Consider the following 26,185-nt stretch of genomic DNA (forward strand, 5'->3'; position numbering starts at 1 on the left):
AAAATGATGGAATGATCCTGAATCATCAACAGACAATCATTAACAAATGAGTTGCAGTAAAGATCCACTTGGATGATATACTGTAGCATAGGTACAAAGGGATGTATAATTTCTGTTCTTATCTTACTTTATCTAGAAAAAATTCGACCAATCCATTTATGCCCATTTGACATTGCAGACTTAAGTGATGAGAAATATGAGTGTACAGTATATCTCTGTTAACCTGTAACTTCCAGGATGTCAGATTTGCAGAGCTTCTGCATAATGGATGATAATCGCCTCGTTCTGGGATATTGCACAGTATAATCATTTTTTTTCAGGACCTGGTAAGTTTTTAAGGGGCCAGGTGAGTGTCAAGAGAATATGGCAACAGGAACATTCTTGCTATTGAGGGATGCAGCGTAGGCTCATTAGGTTAATTCCCAGGATGGTGGGACTCATATATGAGGAAACAATGGGTCGACTGAGCTTGGATACACTGAAATTTAGAAAGATGAGAGGGGTTCTTATAGAAACATCTAAATATTTTAAGGGATTGAACAGACTAGGTGCAGGAAAAATGTTCCCCATGTTGGGGAGTCCAAAACCAGGGGGGTCACAGTTTAAGAATAAGGGGTAGGCCATTTTGGACTGAGATGAGGAGAAACTTTTTCACCCAGAGAGTTGTGAATTTATGGAACTCTCTGCCGCAGAAGGCAGTGGAGACCAATTCACTGGAGGTTTTCAAGAGAGAGTTAGAATTAGCTCTTGGGGCTAACGGAATCGAGGGATATGGGGAAAAAGCAGGAAATGGATTATCAACCATGATCATATTTAATGGCTGTGTTGGCTCGAAGGGCCAAATGGCCTACTCCTGCACCTATTTTCTATGTTTCTATGAACCATGTGATTTTAGAAAGTGTGGGAACCTGGGCTGAAGTGAGCTTATAAGGAGTGCATGACCTGAAGCCCCAGTGTGGGAAAGGGAGTCAAAGTGCTATGAAATGGAACATGTGAACAGGGAACTTGGAGTATAAAAGGAAACATAGGTATCAGCACACTGTAAGCTCGATGCTAAACCACTAGTATCCTCAAAGCTCCAGGCAATGGATTGTAATAACTTTACAATGTTTTATATCATTTTATGTCGTTTTATAGAATTGTTATACATATTGATAAACACAAAAATAGAAAATGTTTCTGCTTTCATTTCAGATTGCTATCGTAAAGTTGCTTTTGATACATCATGCAAATCCCAATCTTCTCAACTGTAATGCGGAAAGACCCTCAGGTATGTAGATAGAGTCATAGAATGATATGTGTGGAAACAGGCCCTTCTGTCCAACTTGCCCACACCGGCCATGTCCAATCCACACTAGTCCAACCTGTCTGTGCTTGATCCATATCCCTCCAAACCTGTCCTATCCATGTACCTGTCTAACTGTTTCTTAAATGTTGGGACAGTCCCAGCCTCAACTACCTCCTCTGGCGGCTCGTTCCACACACCCACCACCCTTTGCGTGAAAAGAGTCCTATTAAATCTTTTCCCCTTCACCTTAAATCTATGTCCTCTGGTCCTTGATTCACCTACTCTAGGCAAGATACTCTGTGCATCTACCTGATCTATTCCTCTCATGATTTTATTCATGATTTTAAATCTGAACAATGATCTTTGGTAGCTGAGCAGCAATCAATTTATTTATTGTTCTCATTACCTTCCCGCTGGAACACGCACACACTGGAACATGCACATATGCATTCACACACACTCACGCACACATGCATACACATAAATATACACATCCACATGCACACACACACTTACACATCCCACCTAACATATTGTATGCATCTCTTTGCACACATTATGTTTACACACAGAACACTCATTTGTTTGACAATGTCCTCCCTTGCCACGTCAACCTGCATGTCTGAGATAATAGTTTATCTGGTTATCAAATTTTGTGAAAAAACTGTTTGTTATTTTAAATTACTATAATTTCCTTTATACTAAAAATGAGACAAATTAAACATAAATTTAAATTAAAGTGGGAAATACAGTGTGTTCCATTTAATGCTTTGTCATCATCATCGTTGAAAACATCAACGGACACGGTGCCTCACAACGCTATGTACGAAAGTGATCGCAACTTCTACTGAAGTGTGGATGGCCTTTGTCTCGCTAGGAGCTCATCTGCCCTTTGACAGGTCTTGTTTTTGGTCCTGCTGGGGGTCCACAGCCCCCTCCTCACCTGGCAAATGGTTTAGTCGCCGACTATCCGACCATGGAGCAGGTAGCACGCGATTACATGGTACCCGTGGCGGGGGGGATTTAAAATTGTATTTAAAATAGATCCTGGGACTTTGTTGTAGTGCATTAGGTTCTGGAGTTCGGTGAATATTAAATTAGCGGTAGGGCAGTTATTGAATAATAAAAGAAGAACTGCCTTCCATAGTCGAGATGTATGGGACATAGCCAGTGGAGGATTAGTGTCATTAGTGTCCCCCTCACGTTACAAGCTTTAAATCTGTGGTACAGATCTGCAGTAATTGACTCATTCTAAGGGTAACGGCCCGTAGTAGAAGCATCCACGTCGCAGGGCTGGAAACTGGAAAAATCCTGAGCTAATTACCGTTCACAGGGCGCACGGCTTAAGCTTCTGATGCCTCACGTGTGTGTGTGAGTGTGCGCATGCGTGCGCGGCTGCCAAGAAATTGTGTCCCTGTCCCTGGTCCCCTCCATGTTTTGACAGCAGTTTCTGTCTCTGATTAGTATCATGCCTTGCTGGAATGCCACTGAACAACTTCGCTCAGTCCGCCTGAACATATCTGATCTCCCGGTTGCTAAACACTTTAACTCCCCCTCCCATTGTCAGAGTGAGGCCCAGCGCAAATTGGAGGAACGGCATCTCATATTTTGCTTGGGCAGCTTACAGCCCAGCGTTATGAACATTGACTTCTCTAACTTCAAGTAACCCTTGCTTTCCCTCTCTCTCCATCCCTCCCCCATTCTAGTTCTCCAACCAGTCTGACTGTCCCCCTGATTAAATGTTATCTCTGTTTGCTTCGTTGTCAGCTTCCCCAAGTTAACATTGTTCGGGGCCAAGTTCGGCCTCATCAAAGGGGGCAATGGGGAGGAGTATAGAGACATAATAAGCAACTTTGTGGAGTGGAGTGCACACAATAACCTCCATCTTAACACCACAAAAACCAAGGAGATAGTTGTGGACTTCAGGAGGGGGAGGAGGAGGACTCAAGCAACACCAATCACCATTAAGGGCACTGAGGTGGAGGTGGTCGCTAACCACAGGTACCTTGGTGTGCAGCTTGACAGTGAGCTGGACTGGAAGGGTCATATGGAGGCGGTGTACAGGAAGGGACAAAGTCGACTGTATTTTTTAAGGAGGCTGAGGTCATTTAACATCTGCCAACCCCTGCTGTGCAGTGTCTACCATTCAGTGGTGGCCAGTGCTCTGTTTTTTGCTGTGGCCTGTTGGGGAGATGGCGCCCGCATAGCGGACAAAAACAGACTGGACAAGCTGATCAGGAAGGCCGGCTCAGTGGTCGGGGCTGAGCAACGAACGGTCCAGCAGGTGGCAGAGGCCAGAACTCTGAACAAACTGGGTTCAATAATGACCAACGCCACTCACCCACTCCATGCCCTGAAGGTGATCAAGAGCAGCATCTTCAGTCAGAGACTGATTGCACCAATGTGCAAAACTGAGAGACATAGGAAGTCCTGTTTACCAGCTGCTATAAGGTTATATAATGCGCATAAATAACTGCACTTTTTTTCATTCATTGTATTTTAACTTGTATTTTAACTTGTATTTTAACTTGTTAAGTATGGAAGCTATTTGAGGAAATGTGTGGTGTTGTGTCTGTCTTGGCACTGTAATTTCCTGTAAAGGATTATTAAAGGTATAATCAATCAATCAACAATGATCTATTCTACATTTTCCTTGAACCTCATCCACTTTGATGCCTCATTTTCACACATTACCCTTCCTTATCTCTGTGTCTCCCTCTCCGTTGACTCTCAGTCTGAAGAAAGGTCTCGACATGAAACGTCACCCATTCCTTCTATCCAGAGATGCTGCCTGTCCTGCCGAGTTACTCCAGCATTTTGCATCTATAAAAACATAGAAAATAAGTGCAGGAGTAGGCCATTCGGCCCTTTGAGCCAGCACCGCCATTCAATATGATCATGGCTGATCCCAATCCTGCTTTCACCCCATATCCCTTGATTTATTTGGCCCTGAGGGTTAAATCTAACTCTCTTGAAAACTTCCAGTGAATTGGCCTCCACTGCCTTCAGAGGCAGAGAATTCCACAGATTCACAACTCTCTGGGTGAAGAAGTTTTTCCTCATCTCAGTCCTAAATGGCCTACCCCTTATTCTTAAACTGTGACCACTGGTTCTTCACTCCCCCAACATCAAGAATTTTTTTTCCTGCATCTAGCATGTCTAATCCTTTAAAGGGGCTGCCCCACTTGGGCGACCTAATTGGCGAGTTTAGAAGAGTTTAAAAAAATGACATGTTGAAGACCACCTTCGACTATGTTGAAGACCAGTTTCGACCAGTTACGACAGCTATGACTAATTTCGGGAAAATTGGACACCGAATAGTGGAGAGTGAAGACGACCTCCTTCAATCTCCTTCGACCTCCCTTCGACCTCCCTTCGACTATGATGACGATTATCCACAACTACTTTCGACTACCCTTGATTACCTATGACCAACATGCCGACCTACGAGTAAAAAAAGTATCGATTTTTTCCATGGCGATCTTTTTTTACTCGCGGGCATTTTTTAACATATTCAAAAAAACGCAGTGACCTAGCTGAGGCCTCGAGTATGCGGAGACCACTCTTGAGCATGAAGGAGAGTTACGAAGACCTCCTACGACCTCGTGTCGACCATGCTGCGATTATGAGTCGAGGGCAAACTCGCCAGAACTCGCGGATTAGTTCGCCAAAGTGGGACAGGCCCTTAAGAATGCATCAGTGGAACTTTGTTGGTCTGTTTGAAGAGCACTGAGCTCATCTGTTGGTGATGTGCCATTTTGTCGAAGATCGCTCCCAGTCAGCTTGTAGCCTGTGATGGAATTCAGGCACTGTCACAGCTACCTGGCTTACACTTGATTAAATTGAGTCTCTTGCTTTTTCAGATATTTTTTGCTTGAAAGCTTAGGATCTGGACTTTACCAGCGAGTCAATCTCCCTGTGCATTCAATGTTTCTGGTTAAGAAAGAGCCTAATTGTATTTCTCAGAATATGGTCTTCACATTTCTGGATGAAACCAATGACAAAATAAATGTGCTCATTCAGTCTGGACAAAGCAGTCTTGATTATTTTCCAGTCCACTGACTCAAGGAGGTCCAGAAAATAGCTTCCTCAGATCACTGTGTAGGAAGAAAACTGAAGATAACACACAAAAAGCTGGAGTAACTCAGTGGGACAGGCAGCATCTCTAGAGAGAAGTGATAAGTGATGTTTTGGGTCGAGACCCTACTTCAGACTGAGTGTCAGGGGAACTGTAAACGAGCGATATTGAGAGATATAGAACAAATAAATAGGAAAGAACTGCAAATGCTGGAATAAATCGAAGGGAGACACCTTCAAAGACTGAAGAAGGATCTCGATCCAGCTAGATGACTCTTTTCTTTGGTGTTTTGCATTACAATCTCTGTCTGTAAAGTAGCAGGAGTAGTGCGGACAGATGATCAGTGGGTGCAATGAGGGTGAGTGTCGAAGCAATAGGTGCTCCTTGTGGTCTAGCAGTGGTCAAGGGTGTACTCCATCAGGCAGGAGATATGCTGATTGCATTTGGGGAATATGTTCCTGAAATTTGTTTGATTGGTTTTACCGGCATGATTGTGGGAGAGTCTAGGACTAGAGGTCATGTCCTCAAAATTAGAGGATGTTCCTTTAGGAAGGAGATGAGGAGGAATTTCTTTAGTCAGAGGGTGGTGATTCGGCAGAATTCATTGCCACAGACGGCTGTGGAGGCCAAGTCACTGGTTATATTTAAGGCAGAGATAGATAGATTCTTGATTAGTACGGGTGTTAGAGGTTATGGGGAGAAGGCAGGAGAATTGGGTTGGGAGGGAAAGATAGATCAGCCATGATTGAATGGCGGAGTAGACTTGATGGGACGAATAGCCTAATTCTGCTCCTATCACCTATGAGCTTATGAATGCAGCATCAGTTTTTCTGTCTCAACAGAATTGACTAGGTGGGCCGATGGGCCTGTTTCTCGCGCTGTATCTCTAAACTAAACTAAAAACATTGAACTTCGAACATAACATCACAGGACCAGGCCTTTCGGCCCACTTTGATTGCATTATCCATGATGTTAATCTAAACTTACCTGAATAATGGGTCTCAGCCCACTATTCGCTGCCTGTACATGTGTCTGTCACAATACTTAAATGTTGCTGCAGAATGTAGAACAGCGCAGCACAGGAACTGGCTAAAACAAACTGTGAATGGGTACCAACAGGTTTTATTGTACGTAAAAGCTGATTGTTCCTTGCATGATCCTGATTAGGATGAATAATTGAAGTCAATATTCCACTTTTCTTGACACCATTCAGGTTTCAGATTCAGATTCAATTTTAATTGTCATTGTCAGTGTACAGTACAGAGACAACGAAATGCATTTAGCATCTCCCTGGAAGAGCGACATAGCAAATGATTTGAGTAAATAATAATAAGTGTCCGGTGGGGGGGGGGGGGGGGGGGTTATTTGCAGGCACCGAGGTACGTTGTTGAGTAGAGTGACAGCTGCCGGGAAGAAGCTGACACTAAATATATGAAACAGTGCGTAATAATCATCCAGAGAAGCAAATCATAGCTTGGGTTGAGGAGTTTCAATCAAAACTCTTTGGCCACGATTGTTTTTATTCTTGCTGTTTCCCCACTTGAACTTTGGGAACGTTTGATCACCAGAGATGTTTCGAATATGGGATCATTGTTTTTGTTTCCTATGTTTTGTGAGTGCAATCTTTTGGTTCCTGAGTGGCCGTCATCTACATAGAACCTTTCGGCAGCACGGTGGCACAGCGGTAGAGTTGCTCCCATACAGAGCTTACAGCGCCAGAGACCCGGGTTCGATCCCGACTACAGGTGCTGTCTGTACGGAGTTTGTACGTTCTCCCCGTGACCACATGAGGTTTTCACCGAGATCTTCGGTTTCCTCCCACACTCCAAAGATGCACAAATTTGTAGGTTAATTGGCTTGGTATAAATGTAAATTGTCCCTAGTGTGTGTAGGATAGAGTTAATGTATGGGGATCGTTGGTCGGTGCAGACCCAGTGGGCCGAAGGGCCTGTTTCTGCGCAGTATCTCTAAACTATAGGTACAGCAGGCAGTGAAGAAACCAAATGGCATGTTGCCCTTCATAAGGAGAGGAGATGAGTATAGGAACAAAGAGGTTCTTCTGCAGTTATACAGGGCACTAGTGAGACCACACCTGGAGTATTGTATGCAGTTTTTGTCCCCTAATTTGAGGAAGGACATTCTTGCTATTGAGGGAGTGCAGCATAGGTTCACCAGGTTAATTCGCGGGTTGGCGGGACTGTCATATGCTGAGAGAATGGAGCGGCTTGGCTTGTATACTCTGGAGTTTAGAAGAATGAGAGGGGACCTTTTTGAAACATATAAGATTATTAACGGTTTGGACACACTAGAGGCAGGAAACATGTTCCCGATGTTGGGGGAGTCCAGAACCAGTGGCCACAGTTTAATAATAAGGGCTAGGCCATTTAAAACGGAGATGAGGAAAAACTTTTTCATCCAGAGAGTTGTGAATCTGTGGAATTCTCTGCCTTAGAAGGTAGTGGAGACCAATTCTCTGGATACTTTCAAGAGAGAGTTATATAGAGATCTGAAAGATAGCAGAGTCAAGGGATATGGGGAGAAGGCAGGAATGGTGTACTGATTGTGGATAATCAGCCATGATCACAGTGAATGGCGGTGCTGGCTCGAGGGGCCGTATGGCCTACTCCTGCACCTATGTTTAGAGACGCGATTAACTTTGCACCTCAGTATTTGTTATTGTGAATGGGAACCTTTTCAAAAGAAATTTGCGAACAAGATCCTGCTCCAATTGTCAACCACTACCATATTATTAGTCAGAAACATGTTGGAACCTGTTGTTGTCAGAGTGAGCCCAGACACAAATTGGAGGAATAGCATCTCATATTTTGCTTGGGTAGCTTACAATCCAGTGGTATGAATATTGATTTCTCTAACTTCAAGTAACCCCTGCATGCCGTCTCTCTCCATCCCTCCCCCACCTTACTTTTTTGCGTATATTTCATTCATTTGTTCTATATATACATAACAGTCCATATCTCTTGCTCACTTTCCCCTGACACTCAGTCTGAAGAGGGGTCTCGACCCAAAACATCACCCATTCGTTTTCTCCAGAGATACGGTCTGACCATCCGAGTTACTCCAACTTTCTGTGTCTATCTTTGTAAGAAGAATCTAATGCTTTTGAACAGTTGCATGCACCATAAAGATAATTCAGTGTTTATAACACCCTAGTGAATACATATATAACATTACATAATATACTTGTCCTGTCTGATATTAACAATTCTGGAAGGCTCATAAAACTCAAATTATGGGGAGAAAAAAAAAAGTGCATAATTCTGGGAACTAATTTTCCAAGATGCATGCACAATATATATTATTTATAAAATATACTTTTTATTTATCTTTTATTAATTTTTAACAAAAATCAATATTTCAAGTTAATATGTTAGTTTTTATTGGGGTAATTATTGGATTCATGAACATATGCTGCAAATGCTAGCTTTGCCTTGTGTGCAATCAAATGTAGTTGGTACATTGTCAATAAATTATGGACCGTTCTGATCCATGAATGTGAATATTACTCTTTGGACGTGATATGCAGTGAAGTCCTATGGAGAAAATAACAAAATGATGAACGTCTCTCTGCTTGTTAGATGTGGCCACAGCTGAGTATCTCGAAGAAATGTTACTGAAAGCAGAAGAAGACTGGAAGGAAATGGGAAGACAATGCACAGCTTGCCTTAATACTGAAATCAACGAGGAAGCAAACCAAGAACATAATTACAGCACTCCTATTCCAATGAAACAAATGTAAGTGCCTTTATTTCTCAGCGGTTTCATGGATTTGTATTTCATGGCTTTGTATTATCAGCCAAGGCATAGAAACGTCACAGCATGGAAACGTCACTGTAATCGGTGCAGCACGGTGGCGCAGCGGTAAGGTTGCTGCCTTACAGCGTCAGACACCCAGATTCAATTTTGACTATGGGTGCTGTCTCTATGGAGTTTGTACGTTTTCTCCATGACCTGCGTGGGTTTTCCCTGGGTTCCCCGATTTCCTCCCACACTCCAAAGACGTACAGGTTTGTAGGCTAATCAGCTTTGGTAAAATTGTAAAATGTCCATAGGGGGGTGTTTGTAGAATGGTATTAGTGTACAGGGATTGCTGGTCGGCGCAATCGGTGGGCCAAAGGGCCTGTTTCTGTGCTATATCTCCAAAGTAAAGTAAACTAAACTAAAGTTGACTATAGGAAGTATATATTACTTGAACATTCAAGAGAGAGTTTGCTTGCCTGGGGTATTAGTTTAGTTCAGAGATACAGCACGGAAACAGGCCATTCAGCCCACCGAGTCTGCACTGACCAGCGATCCCCGCACACTAAGACTACCCTACACACACTAGGGACAATTTACAATCATACCAAGCCAATTAACGAACACACCTGTACATCTTTGGATTGTGGGAGGAAACCAAAGATCTCGGAGAAAACCCACGTTTTACGCGGAGAACGTACAAACTCCTTACAGACAGCACCCGTTGTCGGGATCGAACCTGATGCTGTAAGCACTGTAAAGCAGCAACTCTACCGCTGCGCCACCATTCATTCATCTCTTGATAAGACCCCACTTCATAAATGTCATTTATTTTAGAGATTTTTGGAGATGCCATGATTTTCAAAGATAAAATCTGAAAGGTTCAGTGTCACTTAAGCTCATTGAATGAAACTTTACCATAGAATAGATCAATGATAGCTACGAGAAGGTGACAACGAGGCTTACAGAGATAAAATGAATCAGGGGGACAGTCAGACTGGTTGAAGAACCCGGAAGGGGGAGGGATGGAGAGAGAGGAAAAGCAAGGGTTACTTGAAGTTAAAGATGTCAATATTCAAACCACTGGGCTGTAAGTTGCCCAAGTGAAATATGAGTTGCTGTTCTTCCAATTTGCGCTGGGCCTCACTCTGATGGTGAAATCGCCCTGAAAGGACTCGGGGACTTCAGCCTTGTTGACGTAAATAACTTCAGTCTTCAGACGCACTGTTCTTTACAGATCTGTAATCAGGAGCGTGGCACCCTGCAGTTCTGTGACTGTGATTCTCCTTGCTCCTCGAGCTGCGTCAGGAACACAACCGCTAGTTGTGTTAGCATTAAACCAACCAGTTTTGGGGCAAAGAGTAGTTAGTTTCATCTTCAGAATGTTGTTCAGACTCCCGGACGCCTCCATCTTATTATGTCTTTGTGCCTGATTGCATATAAGGTTGTCTCACAAGTGAATGTCAATCCCTTATAGTAGTTAGGTGCATATCTTTGCTGTTAAGGTCTGATTTTCTCTGCATTTAATTACATTTAAAAATACTCTATTAATTATGTTTCCAAAATGCAACCTAACGGGGAAACCGCTAATCTAAGAGTATAATCGCGGCATAATGGATGTAATCAAACTGATTACATGGAGCTCGTGACATTCACTCATTTGATGAGTCAATACCATTGGAAGAAACATTGAAGGCAGTAAGGAGACAGAAGGAACTGCAGATGCTGGTTTACACTGAAGATAGACACAAAATGCTGGAATAACTCAGCAGGACAGGCAGCATCTCTGGAGAGAAGGAATGGGGACGTTTCGGGTCGAGATCCTTCTTCAGGCAAGAGGATTAGATAGGGCAGAATTAGTTAGGTGTATTGAAGACGGTTTCCCTTAAACAGCATGACGAAAGTTCGATCAAGGAAGGACCTTGTACTGGGAAGCAAGTCTGGTCAAGTGACTGGTGTAATGGTGGAAGAGCATTTTGGAGAAAGTCATCATGAAGTATTGAGATGGTTTTGAATAGGGATTGTTTTGAATCTGGATGTTGGGGGAAATTAATTGGGGCGTGACTGTAGGCAGGAGCTAAGGAGGGTAGATTGGGATCAGTTGTTATTCGGTAAGTCCACAGATGATAGGTTGGGATCATTTAAAGGCCAGCTGATCAATGCGCAGGATCAGCACGTTCCAGTAAGGAGGATGGTTAAGAATGGCAAGGTAAAAGAACCGCGAATGACCGAGGAGGTTGTAAACTTTGGCATGAAGAAAATGTAAGCATATGCCAGATTTACAACGGTGGCATCAGACAGGGTTTATGAGGAATATAAAATGAGTGGGAAAGAACTCAACCAGGCGATAAGAAGTACTGAAAGGTGCCATGAAATGTCATAGGTGAGTTGGATAAAGGAAAATCCCAAGGCTTTCTATACATATGTTAAAAACGAGAGGGTGACCAGGAAGAAGGAAGGACAGCTCAAGGATAGAGGAGGGTATCTATGCTTGGAGTTGGAGGATGCAGGTGCGTACTGAATTAGTACATTTCATCTGTATTCACAGAGGGAGAGACTTGTAGGACAGTGAGATCAGTGTGGTGAATACAAACATGCTAGGGCAGTTTCAGACCGAGAAGGAGGTGATGCTGAGGGTCTTGAAAAATATTAAAGTGGATGTCCACAAGACCTGATGGGATCTATTAAAGATTATTGATGGAGGCAAGAGAGGAGATGGTGGGGACCTTGACGAGGAACTCTGTTTCTTCTCAAGCCACAGACGAGGTCCCAGAGGACTGGAGAGTGGCCACTGTTGTCCCTTTGTTTAAGAAAGGAAGTAGTGATAACTATACATAGGGAAACTATGAGAAATAATTCTTCAACATAAGGTTTATTCACCTTTGGAAGAGAATTATGGATAGTCAGCATGGCTTTGTGTGTGGCAGCTCATGTCTTACTAACAAGACTGATTTTTTTGAGAAGGTGACAAAGGGGTATTGATGAACGAAGGGTGGTGGATGGTGTATACATTATTTTGGCAAGGGTTTTAATAAGGTTCCTCACTAGCCTGATCCAGAAGATTAAGATGTACAGGATTCATGATGACTTGGTCGTTTGGATTTGGAACTATTTTATTCATAGTAGTCATGGAAAGTAGATGGGGAGGAGGGGTGTGTGTGTGACCTGGCTGTAGATGGGTTGGTGAGTAGCAGCACCAAAATTGGAGGAATTGCAGACAGTGAGGAAGGCTGTCAGAAGACACATTAGGGTATAGAAATGGGCAGCAGTACCTAAAATTAATTATAGTCTAAAGGATGGAACAAATTAATGAAAGATATGCAAAAAAGTAATGATGATAAAGGAAACAGGCCATTGTTAGCTGTGTGTTAGGTGAGAACGAGTTACAGTCAATGAGACTCAACAAGACAACTTTGAACCTGGTACGACTTAGTTGGGGGCGGGATGGAGAAAGGGAATGCAAAGGTTACTTGAAGTGAGAGAAATCAATATTCATACCACTGGGCTGTAAGCTGCCCAAGCAAAATATGAGATGCTGTTCCTCCAATTTGCGTTTGGTTTCACCCTATTCTCTGTTCTCTATCCACCAACCAATTTTTAAACCATTTTGATCCAATGCCAGGTGGTTCAATTGTACATGGTCATATTTTATGTGAAACTTTATCAAAGGGTTTGTGAAAATTCAAGTACACCACATTTGTAATATTTTTCTTCTGTATTCTACCATTTTGTATTTTTTTTAAACATGTTGCAATTTCAAAATTAGCTCTGAAAGGAATGTAAGGAACACAAATATGTTCTTCTATTTAAAATATAGATTGGTGTGTCTCTCTAGCAGTTATCAATGACCTCTACAGATACAAATCTGCACACAATAGCAGTTGTTTGTTTCTACTACCTCTACAATAATAATACCTGACTGTACTCAGTAACCTTTTCACACGAAGGGCAGTGGGTGTATGGAACAAGCTGCTGGAGGAGTTAGTTGAGGCAGGGATATTGCAACCATTAAGAATACTGTAGGCAGGATAGGACAGGTTTGGAGGGATATGTGCCTGATGCAGGCAGGTTGGACTAGTGTAGATGGGATATGTTGGTCAGTGTGGGCAAGTTGGGCCGAAGGGCCTGTTTCCACACTGTGTGACTCGATAACTCTAAGTGAGGGTCGAGAGCCTAGTAGGTTTAAGATTTGTCTCACAATCGTGTTCTTGGACTCCAATGCCAAACAGGCAGAACTTTTCCACAGATGATGCTGATGTTCCTGTCTGCTCTCCCAATGTGTCAGCATATCATGCACACAAAGCCAGAAGCATAAGTTCAAATTTGTAGATCATCGGGAACAATCAATGAATGCACTTAGAAATCAATTTTCCTCTCAAATTTCATTCTGTAGCAGACAGGCACATTACACAACAAACCAGAATTTAGGAGCCCATGAGGATAAGAAATAGAAGCAGGAGCCGCCATGAATTCAATCAAACATTGAGCAGGCCTTTCAGGTCCACTGTGCATTCTTCAAAATGATCTTCATATTCAGTGCCATTTTCCAGCCCTATATCTTGATTCCCCTACATTTCAAGAATAATTTGGTCTCCGTTGAATGAATAAACTGGCCTCTGTTAAACAAACAGAGCACAGCGACGGTCAGAATGTTCAAGACCACAGTGACACCATCAGAGTTTCTGTGACATCATCAGAGTTTGGAGGGATCCCATATTAATTTTAATATTTGGGTTATTCATGACATTTTACAATCCAGATCATCACTCACCTCTTTACTTACTAGTTATATACGATTTGAGCTTCACAGAGGTGCTAATAATCTCCCAAGAAAAGGGAGCTGTTTTTTTTGGGCCTTCCATGTGGGCCCTACGGGTGGCTAATGTGGCCATATCTTGAGAGCCACCACTAAGGAAAGGCAGACATGAGTAATGACATTGACCATTGCCTTTAATGTGCCATACCAGCCTTGGGCCAATAAAGGTAAAGAGCATTCGCAAACCAAATCAAATCAGATCTGGCATAAAGGTCAGGTGATAGACACAAAAAGCTGGAGTAACTCAGCAGGTCAGTCAGCATCTCTGGAGAAAAGGAATAGGTGACTTTTTCCTTTTCTCCAGAGATGCTGTCAGATCCACTGAGTTAGCTTTTTGTGTCTATCTTCGGTTTAAACCAGCATCTGCAGTTCTTTCCCCACACATTATGGTCATGTGATTCTTGTCATATGTTCATAAGCGATTGGAGCAGAATTAAGCCATTCAGTCCATCAAGTCTATTCAATCATGGCTGATCTATCTTCCCCTCTTAACCCCATTCTCATGCCTTCTCCCCATAACCCCTGACACCCATACAAATTAAGTCAAGTCAAGTCAAGTCACATTTATTTATATAGCACATTTAAAAAACAACTCTCGTTGGCCAAAGTGCTTTACATTTGTTATAAGAATAGTATAAACAAACAAACTACATACATGTATACATATAGCCCTCGCTCAGTGGACGTCAGGAAAGGCTTGGGAGTATAGATAAGATTTTAGTCTTGACTTAAAGGAGTCGATGGAGGGGGCAATTCTGATGGGACGAGGGATGCTGTTCCACAGTCTAGGAGCTGCAACTGCAAAGGCGCGGTCGCCCCTAAGCTTATGCCTAGACCGCGGGATATTCAGCAGCCCCAAGTCGGCCGATCTGAGGGACCTGGAGGTGGAGTGGTGGGTGAGAAGACTTTTAATGTAGGAGGGGGCTTTGTAGACATAGAGGAGGGTCTTGAAATGTATACGGAACCGCACAGGGAGCCAGTGGAGAGAGGCCAGGATCGGGGTGATGTGGTCCCATTTTCGGGTGCCCGTCAGGAGTCTCGCTGCAGCGTTTTGGACCAGTTGCAGGTGGGACAGAGAAGATTGGCTGATGCCAGTGTAAAGAGAGTTGCAGTAATCTAGTAAGCATTAAGTATCTATCTCCCTTAAAAAATATCCATTGACGGCCTCCACAACCTTCTGTGGCAAAGAATTCCAAGGATTCACCATTCTCTCACTAAAGAAATTCCTCCTCATCTCCTTCCGAAAGGAAAATCCTTTTATTCTGAGGCTTTAGCCTCTGATCCTGAACTCTCCCACTAGTGGAAACATCCTCTCCACATCCACTCTATCCAAGCCTTTCACTGAACCGTGAGTTTCAATAAGGTCCTCCCTCATCCTTCTGAACTCCAGCGAGTAGAGCCCCAGTGCAGTCAAAAACTCATCATATGTTAACCTATTCATTCCTGGGATCATTGTCTCCCATTTATCTCGGAGATCTGAACTGCCTACAACAGGTATCTCAAACGTAAGGAACATACCACCAGCATTGCTTTCAAATTGACAGGAAGGATAAGCTAACCAACATCAGTGACTTCTCAGATAGACACAAACTGCTGGAGTAACTCAGCGGGACAGACAGCATCTCTGGAGAGAAGGAATGGGTGACGTTTTGCATCAAGACCCTTCTTCAGACTTCTCCCCATCCAACATCTATTTTAGTTTCTCGCAAATGGCAACTCTGGGCAGGTCATGTTATTCTCATGCCTGACAACAGTCCAGAAATGGAAACTTTATTCCAATCTCTTGCATGGCAGATGGGCAGAGGAAATGAATCAAGGATGCGCTCAAAGCTTGCTTGAAGAATTGCAAAATCCCTACTGATTCTTGGGGACTGCTCAAAATGGAGAAGGAATATTTGGTCTCCGCAGGACTACCTGCATAATCTGGGAAAGGAGTGCCTCACCTTACAAACTATCTCACTCACCCCATTAGTAAACGCTTGCCCCTTCTATGGAAGAGTCAGTGGTGCCCGCAATGGCCTCACAAGACACCTCACAGTTCACAAAACCAAACTGGAAGCAGGTTGACCTCAATGCCCAGCGACTGCAGCCTAGGACCAAACCTCACTTGCACACTGATGGCAGTAAGACATCATTGAACATTGGTCTGATTTCCCTTTGATGTATATATTGGTGCCTAGAAAAGGAAAAGTGTTCATCACAGTTATTCAATATTATCCTCTTTAATTTATTTTGTACGATGAAAAACCAGAGGCAAAGGATCTTTATATAAAATGAAAACCAGAGATTATTGAATCTTGCAGCACAGACGCAGGTTGTTTGGTCCACTATTTCCTTGCCCATTATAAAGTATCTAATGATACTAAAAATACTACATGAGGAAAAACCGTTTCACCAGAGAGATGTGAATCTGTGGAATTCTCTGCTACAGTCAGCAGTGGAAGCCAATTGACTGGATGTATTCAAGAGAGTGTTAGATTTAGCTCTTAGGACTAAGGGAATCAAGTGATATGGGGAGAAAGCGGGAACAGGGGAACTGATTTCAGATGATCAGCCATGATCATATTATAACCATATAACCATATAACAATTACAGCACGGAAACAGGCCATCTCGGCCCTACAAGTCCGCGCCGAACAATTTTTTCCCTTAGTCCCACCTGCCTGCACTCATACCATAACCCTCCATTCCCTTCTCATCCATATGCCTATCCAATTTATGAATGTATTGAATGGTGGTGCTGGCTCAAAGGGCCGAATGCTGCACCTATGTTCTATGTTTCTATGTTTACCTAACAATGCTACCTACAAATCAGCATATTTTGGGGATGTGGGAGCAAACCGGAGCGCCCAAAGAAAACCCACAAGATCACAGGGAGAACGTGCAAACTCCTCATAGATAGCACCTGAGGTCAGGATCGAAGCTGGGTCACTGGCGCTGTTAGGGAACAGCTCTATTCGCTGCACCACTGTGCCGTCACTGTGCTACTGTGCCACCCGTTATTTTTTTTTAAAAGATCTGTTTAATTTTGTTCAAAGTTTAATTTTTGCATACAATGACAAAAAATTTAGAAACATAAAAAATAGGTGCAGGAGGAGGCGATTCGGCCCTTCGAGCCAGCACCACCATTCATTGTGATCATGACTGATTGTCCGCAATCAATAACCCGTGCCTGCCTTCTCCCCATATCCCTTGATTCCACTAGCCCCTAGAGCTCTATCTAACTCTCTCTTAAATCCATGCAGTGATTTGGCCTCCACTGCCCTCTGTGGCAGGGAATTCCACAAATTCACAACTATCGGGGTGAAAAAGTTTTTTCTCACCTCAGTCTTAAATGGCCTCCCCTTTATTCTAAGACTGTGGCCCCTGGTTCGGGACTCGCCCAACATTGGGAACATGTTTCCTGCATCTAGCTTGTCCAGTCCTTTTATAATGTTATATGTCTCCATAAGATCGCCCCATCATCCTTCTAAACTCCAGTGAATACATGCCTAGTCTTTTCAATCTTTCCTCATATGACCGTCCCGCCATCCCAGGGATCAATCTTGTGAACCTTGTTAAAGCTGTGATGACAGAGAACTTCCAGTATTCAGTCTGACCACTGTGAAAGTGATCAAAACCTCTAAAGTTTGCAGATACACCGTGGCACTCACTGCAGATAAAGTTGCAGGTGGCTCAGCAGTAGAGTTGCTGCCTTACAACGCCAGAGACCAGGGTCCGATCCTGACTATGGGTGCTGTCTGTACAGAGTTTGTACGTTCTCCCCGTAACCTGCGTGGGTTTTTCCGAGATCTTCGAATTTCCTCCCACACTCAAAAGACGTGCAGGTTTATAAGTTAATTGGCTTGGTATAAATGTAAAAAATTGTCCCTAGTGGTTGTAGGGTAGGGTTAATGTGTGGGGGTCGCTGGTCGGTGCGGACTCGGTGCACCAAAGTGTGTATCTCCAAACTAAACTAAGCATCGTTAAACAGCAACATGCTGTCAATAATTTCCCGCTTTTCCATTAGCTATGCTCCTTTGCAAATCTTTCCAGCAGAATCTTTTGAGCTGATGTGGTCATGAATCACTTAAGATCTAATCTTACTGCAAAGCTTCCTGACAGCGTTATACTTAGCTACATGGTCTGTAAGTGAGATGTTACTGATGCACAAATCCAAGCTCTTGCTGTAATAAAACGCGGGTGCAGGATATATCCAACATGTCAGGCAGTATCCGGCATTAAATAATGATTGTACACATATTGATTGTCATTCCCCAGATAGATATTTCACAATCTAATGGATTAAAAAAAATCAAGTGCATGTCACTAACATAACTGCAGAATGTATTCAGTGCTTCTGAATGACCATTAACGGTACATTTTAAAGTTTAATTGTGGGAATTACTGGTACCAGTTGAAATTATACCCACTCCTCCAACCCTTCACTGTTTTACCTTCAATGCTGCTACTTATAACAAGCCAAATAGCCTACAAACCTGTACATCTTTGGAGTGTGGGAAGAAACCAAAGATTTCAGAGAAAACCCATGCAGTCACAGGGAGAACGTACAAACTCCGTACAGACAGCACCCGTAGTCGGGATCGAACCCGGGTCTCTGGCGCTGCAAGGCAGCAACACTACCGCTGGCCACCGTGCTGCCCAATCTAATGGTCTAATGATGTCATTGTCAATGTGGAGGAGATGCAGGGATAGTGAAAGGGCCTCCATGCCAGGAGCCCAGGGGGAACCTACAATCAGTAGCATCGTTGGATATAGTATGAGAAAAAGGTCGAATGACTTCTCATGCAGTCTGTACAGATCTCAGCAAATTCTATTGGCTATTAACTACACCGATGAACTCATACTGCTCCAGGGAATAGATCTTTAAGCAACTAGATCCCTAGAACTCCCGAACATCCATATGCCTCACCACGTCCTTTTGAATACTTTCGTCCCAAAGTGCGTTATCCATGCATTTCACACATGCCCATTTATTCAATCATGGCAGCCACATAACAGAGACACGCTAGAATTTAGAAGATTGAGGGGGGATCTTATAGAAACTTACAAAATTCTTAAGGGGTTAGACAGGCTAGATGCAGGAAGATTATTCCTGATGTTGGGGAAGTCCAGAACAAGGGGACACAGTTTAAGGATAAGAGGGAAGTCTTTTAGGACCGAGATGAGAAAATCATTTTTTACACAGAGAGTGGTGAATCTGTGGAATTCTCTGCCACAGAAGGTAGTTGAGGCCAGTTCATTGGCTAGATTTAAAAGGGAGTTAGATGTGGCCCTTGTAGCTAAAGTGATCAGGGGGTATGGAGACAAGGCAGGTATGGGATATTGATTTGGATGATCAGCCATGATCATATTGAATGGCGGTGCAGGCTCGAAGGGCTGAATGGCCTACTCCTGCACCTATTTTCTATGTTTCTATGTTTCTACATTGCAACACATCTGAATGGGGGCACGTTGGTGCAGTGGTAGAATAACTGCCTTACAGTGCTTTTGATGCCAGAGGCCCGTGTTCGATCCGGACTATGGGTGCTCTGTATCTCTAAATGAAACTAAACTAAATCTATTTGCCTTGCTGTAGAATGCATCACATAATTGGAGAGTTGAAGAAATAGACAATTGAATGTCCAAGATCACCTTTGCCTCCAGGTAGACAGGCACGGTTTGTGTGTTCAGAGAATGACCTTCCAGTTCGTGAAATCTATGTGGAATCTCCCACAAGCTGTTATTCTATGTTGAATCTCACAGAACAGCACATTAAGGGCCTATCCCACTTGGCAGTTTTTTCGGCGACTGCCGGCGTCATATCAGTGTCGCCAAAATATTTTGAACATTTCAAAATCCAGCAGCGACAAAAAAAATTTTTGCGACACTTGAAAAAACACCGCACGTCATGCGTCATCACGCCACGTCACCGCCGCATCACGCCATGTCACGCCGCATCACACCGCAATTTTTTTGGTGACCTGATACGTCAGTCAATGGTCCCGGCAAATCGCCAAGTGGGACAGGCCCTTTACTCTACAAGGAGTCTATTAACCTGTTAATTGCTGCTGCACTCTCGCCAAAGAGAAATGACCTCCCCCTTCCCCAAGTCCAGAAATCAGCTCTCACATCTCCCCATCACCTTTAGATGGACACACAAAATGCTGGAGTAGCTCAGCGGGTCAGACAGCATCTATGGAGAAAATGAATAGGTGACGATTCGGGTCGAGACCCTTCTGTTAGGATTGAGATGAGGAAAAACTCTTTCATTCAGAGAGTTGTGAATCTGTGGAATTCTCTGCCACAGAAGGCAGTGGAGGCCAATTCTCTGGATGTTTTCAAGAGAGAGTTAGATATGGCTCTTAGGGCTAATGGAATCAAGGGATATGGGGAAAAAGCCAGAACGGGATACTGATTCTGGATGATTAGCCATGATCATATTGAATGGCGGTGCTGGCTCGAAGAGCCGAATGGCCAACTCCTGCGCCTAATTTCTATATTTCTGTTTCTTCTGCTTTATGTGTTTGTCATTTCCAACTTTCTCCTGATGGTTTCACGTCTGCAATGGCACAGATACGCATTTACAAAAGCTTTGTATGTATTTTCCCCCTCTCTCTAATGGGGTTCATTAATCTAGCAACACAATAGCTTCCTAAGCAATGTATCACAGCAGCAGCCGTGCATCACCAAACTGGGGTGTTCCACATCCCCTAAGACACAAGAGCCTGCAGATGATGGAATCCTGATCGAAAAACAAAAAGAACGTTGTTTTTCCACCTGCCTCAACCACCTCCCCTGCAAGCTCATTCCATACACTCACCATCTTCCGTGAAAAATTGCCCCCTCAGCTTCCTATTAAATCTTTTCCCTCAACTTGAACTATTCTCGTTCTTTATACCCTACTCTGGGGAAGAATACTCTGCAGTCACTCTATCTATGCCCCTCATGATTTCATACACCTCTATTAAATCATCTTCCCACCTCTCCCTTTAGCTCAGTCCCTCGAGTCCGGGCAATATCCTCATGAACCTTTTTGTTTAGTTTAGTTTAGAGATACAGTGGGGAAACAGGCCCTTCAACCCACCGAATCTGCACCGACCAGCGATCCCCGCACATTAACACTCTCCTACACACACTAGGGACAATTTATGCATACACCAAGCCAATTAACCTATATACCTGTACATCTTTGGAGTGTAGGAGGAAACCGAAGATCTCGGAGAAAACTCACAGTCAAGGGGAGAACGTACAAACTCCGTACAGTCGGGATCGAACCCGGGTCTCAGGTGCTGCAAGCGCTGAAATCGATGTAAGGCAGCAACTCTATCGCTGTGCCACCATGGCCACCCTTTTAGACACTCCTTCTACACTTTTCAGCTTAACGGCATCTTTCCCCGCTGTAAAGTGAACACAATACTGTAAGTGTGACCACACCAACATCGTGTATAAGGACAAAATAAAATCTCAAGGTCTGTATTCGGTGCCCTGACTGATGGCCAGCATGCCAAAAGCCTTCTTTCTTTGCCAACCCTAAAGACCTTACCTTATTTTACTATAAGCCTCTGCTCACACACAAGAACATAATGAATTAATGTGGGAGAGAACCTTCTGAATCCAATTCAGACTGTCTAATTCAAAGTGCTACTTTCTCTGATTCCCTTGCTAACTTAAAATCAATTGGTCGATTTTCTTGCAGTATACTTGGCATCTGTGCCTCCACAGTTACCTTGGACAGAGAAGCCCACAGATTCACTACCCTAAGGGTGATCAGTGTAGGTCCAACTGGCTGAACTTCTCCACCTCTGTAAAACAAAACAAAAATGGTTCTCTAAAAAAAGGCACAAAGTGCTGGAGTAATTCAGCGGGGCAGGCAGCATCTCTGGAGCACAGGGAGGTGACATTTTGTGTCAGGACCCTTCTTCAGACTGATTGTAGTGCGGGGGAAGGGGTGTGGGGGGGTGGGGTGGGGGGGGGGGGAAGAAAGCTGGGGGAGAGGAGAAGCAAGTCAAAGAATGGTAATTAATAGGTTGATGCAGGTAAGGAAGGTTTTTTCAATAGGTGGATGGTTGGACAAAGGCCAGAGGTGAAAAGGCAGAAGATATGAGACAAAAGGATAGAAGCTAGATGACGGAATGTAGTTAGAATGGAAGGGGGAGGAGAGCAACAGGTATGTGCCCAGGTGGGGCACAGGGAGGGAGGTGAGCACATGGGGGAAGATGTAAACGTGGGAGAGGGATATGAATACACCTGTCCCACTTTGGCGATTTTTTAGGTGACTACAGGCAACTAGGCTGTCGTCACATGGTCGCCGGGGTGTCACCTGTATGGTCCTGAGTAGCCTCCTCAGTCGCCCAAAGAATCGTAGCGTCCTTCTGGTCGCTGCTGGAATTGCAACATGTTCAAAAGTTTTCGGCGACAGTCGGTGACAGTTGGCTTGATGCCAATGATCGTAGCTTGACTTCTCCTGACGTAGGTGCTGTCGTAGATTGTCGCCATGATGACGTAGGTTGTCGCCGGTGCTGACCGGTGAATTCCATTGGCGACTACCTACGTCAACTGGCGACAGGTACCGGCGACTGAATTGTCTTAAGTTGTCTTCAGTTGTCGCCGACAAAAGGAGATAAAAGGAGAGAGCAGTTGTGAATTGTGAAGCTAGAGGAAAGAATAATGGTGGAACAGGAGAAGAAGGGGGGAAATAGGTGTGAGTCTATATAAACAACTCCTCCCCGGTCTTACCTTGTTGTAGCTTGTCGCGGTTGGACGTAGGTTGTTGTAGGTGTGTTCGTAGGTGGATGTCCTAATGGGTCGCTGGTTGTTGGTAGCTTGCCATAGCTTGACGTCGACTAGGTGGTAGGTTGTTGTAGACATTGTCGTAGGGGGGGTCCAGTCGCCAGCAGTCGTTGAAAAAATCGCTGAAGTGGGACAGGCCCATAAGTTACCTAACATTGGAGAATTCAATGTTCATATCATTGGGTTGTAAGCTACCCATGTGAAATATGTGTTCTTGTTCCTCCAATATGTGTGTTGCCTCGTTCTGGCAATGGAGGAGGCTCAGGACAGAAATGACAGTGTGGGAATGGGAAGAGGAGTTAAAGTGGTTAGCAACCGGGAGCACCAGTGAGGAAGGCCTTGGCGGACTGCAAATGTGTTTGTCGCAACAGTTGCAAGTCTAGGCTTGGTCGCGATGTGGAACACAGGCCACATTTGGAGCACCAGAAACAGTGCATGAGGTTCAAAGAGGAGCTCCTTGGAGGACTGCTGGGTCCTTGGATGGAGGCAAGGGAGAAGGAACAGATTGCATCTCATGTGGTTGCAGGGGAGGAGTTGCTTAAATAGACTCACATCTATTTCCCCTCTTCTCCTCCAATATTCTGTCCTCTAGCTTCACATTTCGCAACTGTTCTCTCCTTTTATCTCACACCTGCTGACTTTTCATCTTTAACGTTTGTCCAACCATCTAACTTTCAAAAAACCCTTCTCATCGGTATCAATCAACTATGTGCCAGCTTTTATCTAACTCCCTAGAATCAATCTGAAGAAGGGGCCAGACTCGATCCTATCCATGTTCTCCAGAGATGCTGCCAGACCTGCTGAGTTACTCCAGCATTTTGTACCTATCCATGCTCTCCAGAGATGCTGAGCTACACCTGCACTTTTGTGTCTTGTTATGTAAACCAGTATCTGCAGTTCCTTGTTTCTAAAAATTGTTCTATTCCTTATTCTAAAAATGATGAAACAAAAAAGTTTGCTTTTCATATCTGCATGTTCAACATATGTGTAACATTTATTTGAAAATGTTACTCTAATAATAATAATAATGGATGGGATTTGTATAGCGCCTTTCTAGAATACTCAAGGCGCTTTACATCGCATTATTCATACACTCCTCAGTCACACTCAGTGGTGGTGAGCTACTTCTGTAGCCACAGGTGCCCTGGGGCAGACTGACGGAAGCGTGGCTGCTAATCTGCGCCTACGGCCCCTCCGACCACCACCAATCATTCACACACATTCACACACAGGCAAAGGTGGGTGAAGTGTCTTGCCCAAGGACACAACGACAGTATGCACTCCAAGCGGGATTCGAACCAGCTACCTTCCGGTTGCCAGCCGAACACTTAGCCCATTGTGCCATCTGTCGTCCCTATATCTAATGTGTCACAAGCAATTCTGTTCATACCAGGGTGGTATAAGAAAACAGAATGAGATTGGCATGTTTTTATCCACGATTGCAATGAAATACGTGATGACTTCAAACTCGCAAATAATCTTTGAGTGGATGATTATATGTTTTAGTGGAAAATCAGATAACATTAGAATGGTAACCCATTGAGTAAACTGTTCAAGATAGATTGCTGGCAAAAGTCTTTATACCTACCCTTTTTCCAAACAAACATTTCAAACATTCCTCTGAATTTTACTTAATGAAAGGCCCTGTGGCACACAATGTCTGTGCCGAACATGATGCCAAGACTAACTCGTGTCTACTACCACATCAACCTCCACCACCCACATCAGCACATTCCAGGCACTTACAACCCGCTGTGTAAAACAACTTGCCCTACATATCTGATAGTCATACAGCATGTAAACAGGCCCTTCAGCACAACTTACCCTCACCAACCAACATGCCCCATCTGTCCCAACTAGTCTCATCTGCCTGCATTTAACCCATATCCCTCTAAACTGATCCTATCCATGTCTAAATGCTTCTTAAACATTGCTATAGTCCCTGCCTCATCTACCTCCTCAGGCAACTTGTTTCATACACCCACCACACTTTGTGTGAAAAAGTTATCCCTCGGGTTCTGATTAAATCTTTCCTCCCTTCACCTTAAACCTATGTCCTACTCCAGGTAAATTCTTCTACTGAGGGCAAAAGACTCTGTGCCCTTACCCAATCTATTCCTCTCATGATTTTGTACACCTCTATAACATCACCCCTCATCCTCCTGCACACCAAGGAATAAAATCCTAGCCTGCTCAACCTCTCCCCATAGCTCACACCTTCTAGTCCTGGCAACATCCTCATAAATCTTCTCCATACCCTTTTCAGCTTGACATCTTTCCTATAACATGGTGCCCAAAACTGAACACAATACTCTAAATGCAGCCTCACCAATGTTTCATGTAACTGCAACATGACCTCCCAACGTCTGTACTCAATACTCTGACTGATGAAGGCCAATGTGCCAAAAGCCTTTTTGTCCACCCTATCTACCTGTGACGCCTCTTTCTAGGAACTATGTACCTGCACTCCTAGATACCTCTGCTCCACAACACTGCCCAGAGCCCTATCATTCACACTATGTAGGTCCTGCCCATGTTAGTGCTTCAAAAATGAAACACCTCACACTTCTCTGTATTAAATTCCATCAACCATTCCTCAGCCCACCTGCCCAACCGATCAAAATCCTGCTGCAAATTTTTACAGCCATCTTCACTATCAACAATACCACCCACTTTTGTGTAATCTCTTTTAAACCTGACCCCTCTTATCTGAAAGCTATGCTGCAGTGTGCAGAGGTGGTTTACCAGAAAGATGCCAGGATTATGGGGTATTAGTTACAATTAAGTACATGGTTCTCTGAAAGTGATGTCACAGACAGATAGGTTGGTCAAGAAGGCTTTAGGTACATTAACCTTCATCAGTCAGTAATTGAGCAGAGAAGTTGAGAAGTTATGTTACAGTTTTTAACACCGTTGGTAAGGCCACATTTGGATTGTTTAGTTTTGATTACTCTGCTGTAGGAAGGACGTATCTAAGCTGGAATGAACGCAGGGAAGATTTGTAAGGATGTTGCCAGGACTTGAAGGTCTGAGCTATAGGGAGAGGTTGAGCAGGTTTGGACTATTACGGAGCACAGGAGGATGAGGGGTAATTTTATAGAGGTGTATAAAATCATGAGAAGAAAAGATAGGGTGAATGCACAAGATCTTTCACCTAGAGTAGGGGAATCAAGAATCGAAGGACATGGGTTTAAGGTGAGAGGAGAAAGATTTAATAGAACATGAGGGACAACTTATTCACGCCAAGGGAGATGGGTATATGAATGGAACAAGCTGGCAGAAGAGGTAGTTGAGGAAGATACTATAACAACATGTAAAAACATGTACTTAGATAGGAACTCGGCAGGTGGGACCAGCATAGTGTGGCATCACGATCGGCGTGGATGGGTTCGGCCGAAGGGCCTGTTTCTGTGCTTTATGACTGTGACTCTCTGAATCTACGTTATGAAGTACTCCCAAGGATTTGGTATTGAGG

The 26,185-nt window shown here is 43.8% G+C and overlaps 1 protein-coding gene across 1 annotated transcript in view; it reads left to right on the forward strand.

Moving 5' to 3' along the window:
* Positions 1-26,185, forward strand: part of myo16 (myosin XVI) — a 245,770-nt gene that overhangs the window by 56,895 nt on the left and 162,690 nt on the right. The window contains exons 7-8 of the mRNA XM_033022212.1: positions 1,195-1,270; positions 8,963-9,119. Of these exons, the coding sequence (XP_032878103.1) occupies positions 1,195-1,270; positions 8,963-9,119 (233 nt within the window). The remainder of the gene's footprint in view (positions 1-1,194; positions 1,271-8,962; positions 9,120-26,185) is intronic.

This window comes from Amblyraja radiata, chromosome 6 (genome assembly GCF_010909765.2).
Source record: "Amblyraja radiata isolate CabotCenter1 chromosome 6, sAmbRad1.1.pri, whole genome shotgun sequence".
In the NCBI taxonomy this organism is placed as follows: domain Eukaryota; kingdom Metazoa; phylum Chordata; class Chondrichthyes; order Rajiformes; family Rajidae; genus Amblyraja; species Amblyraja radiata.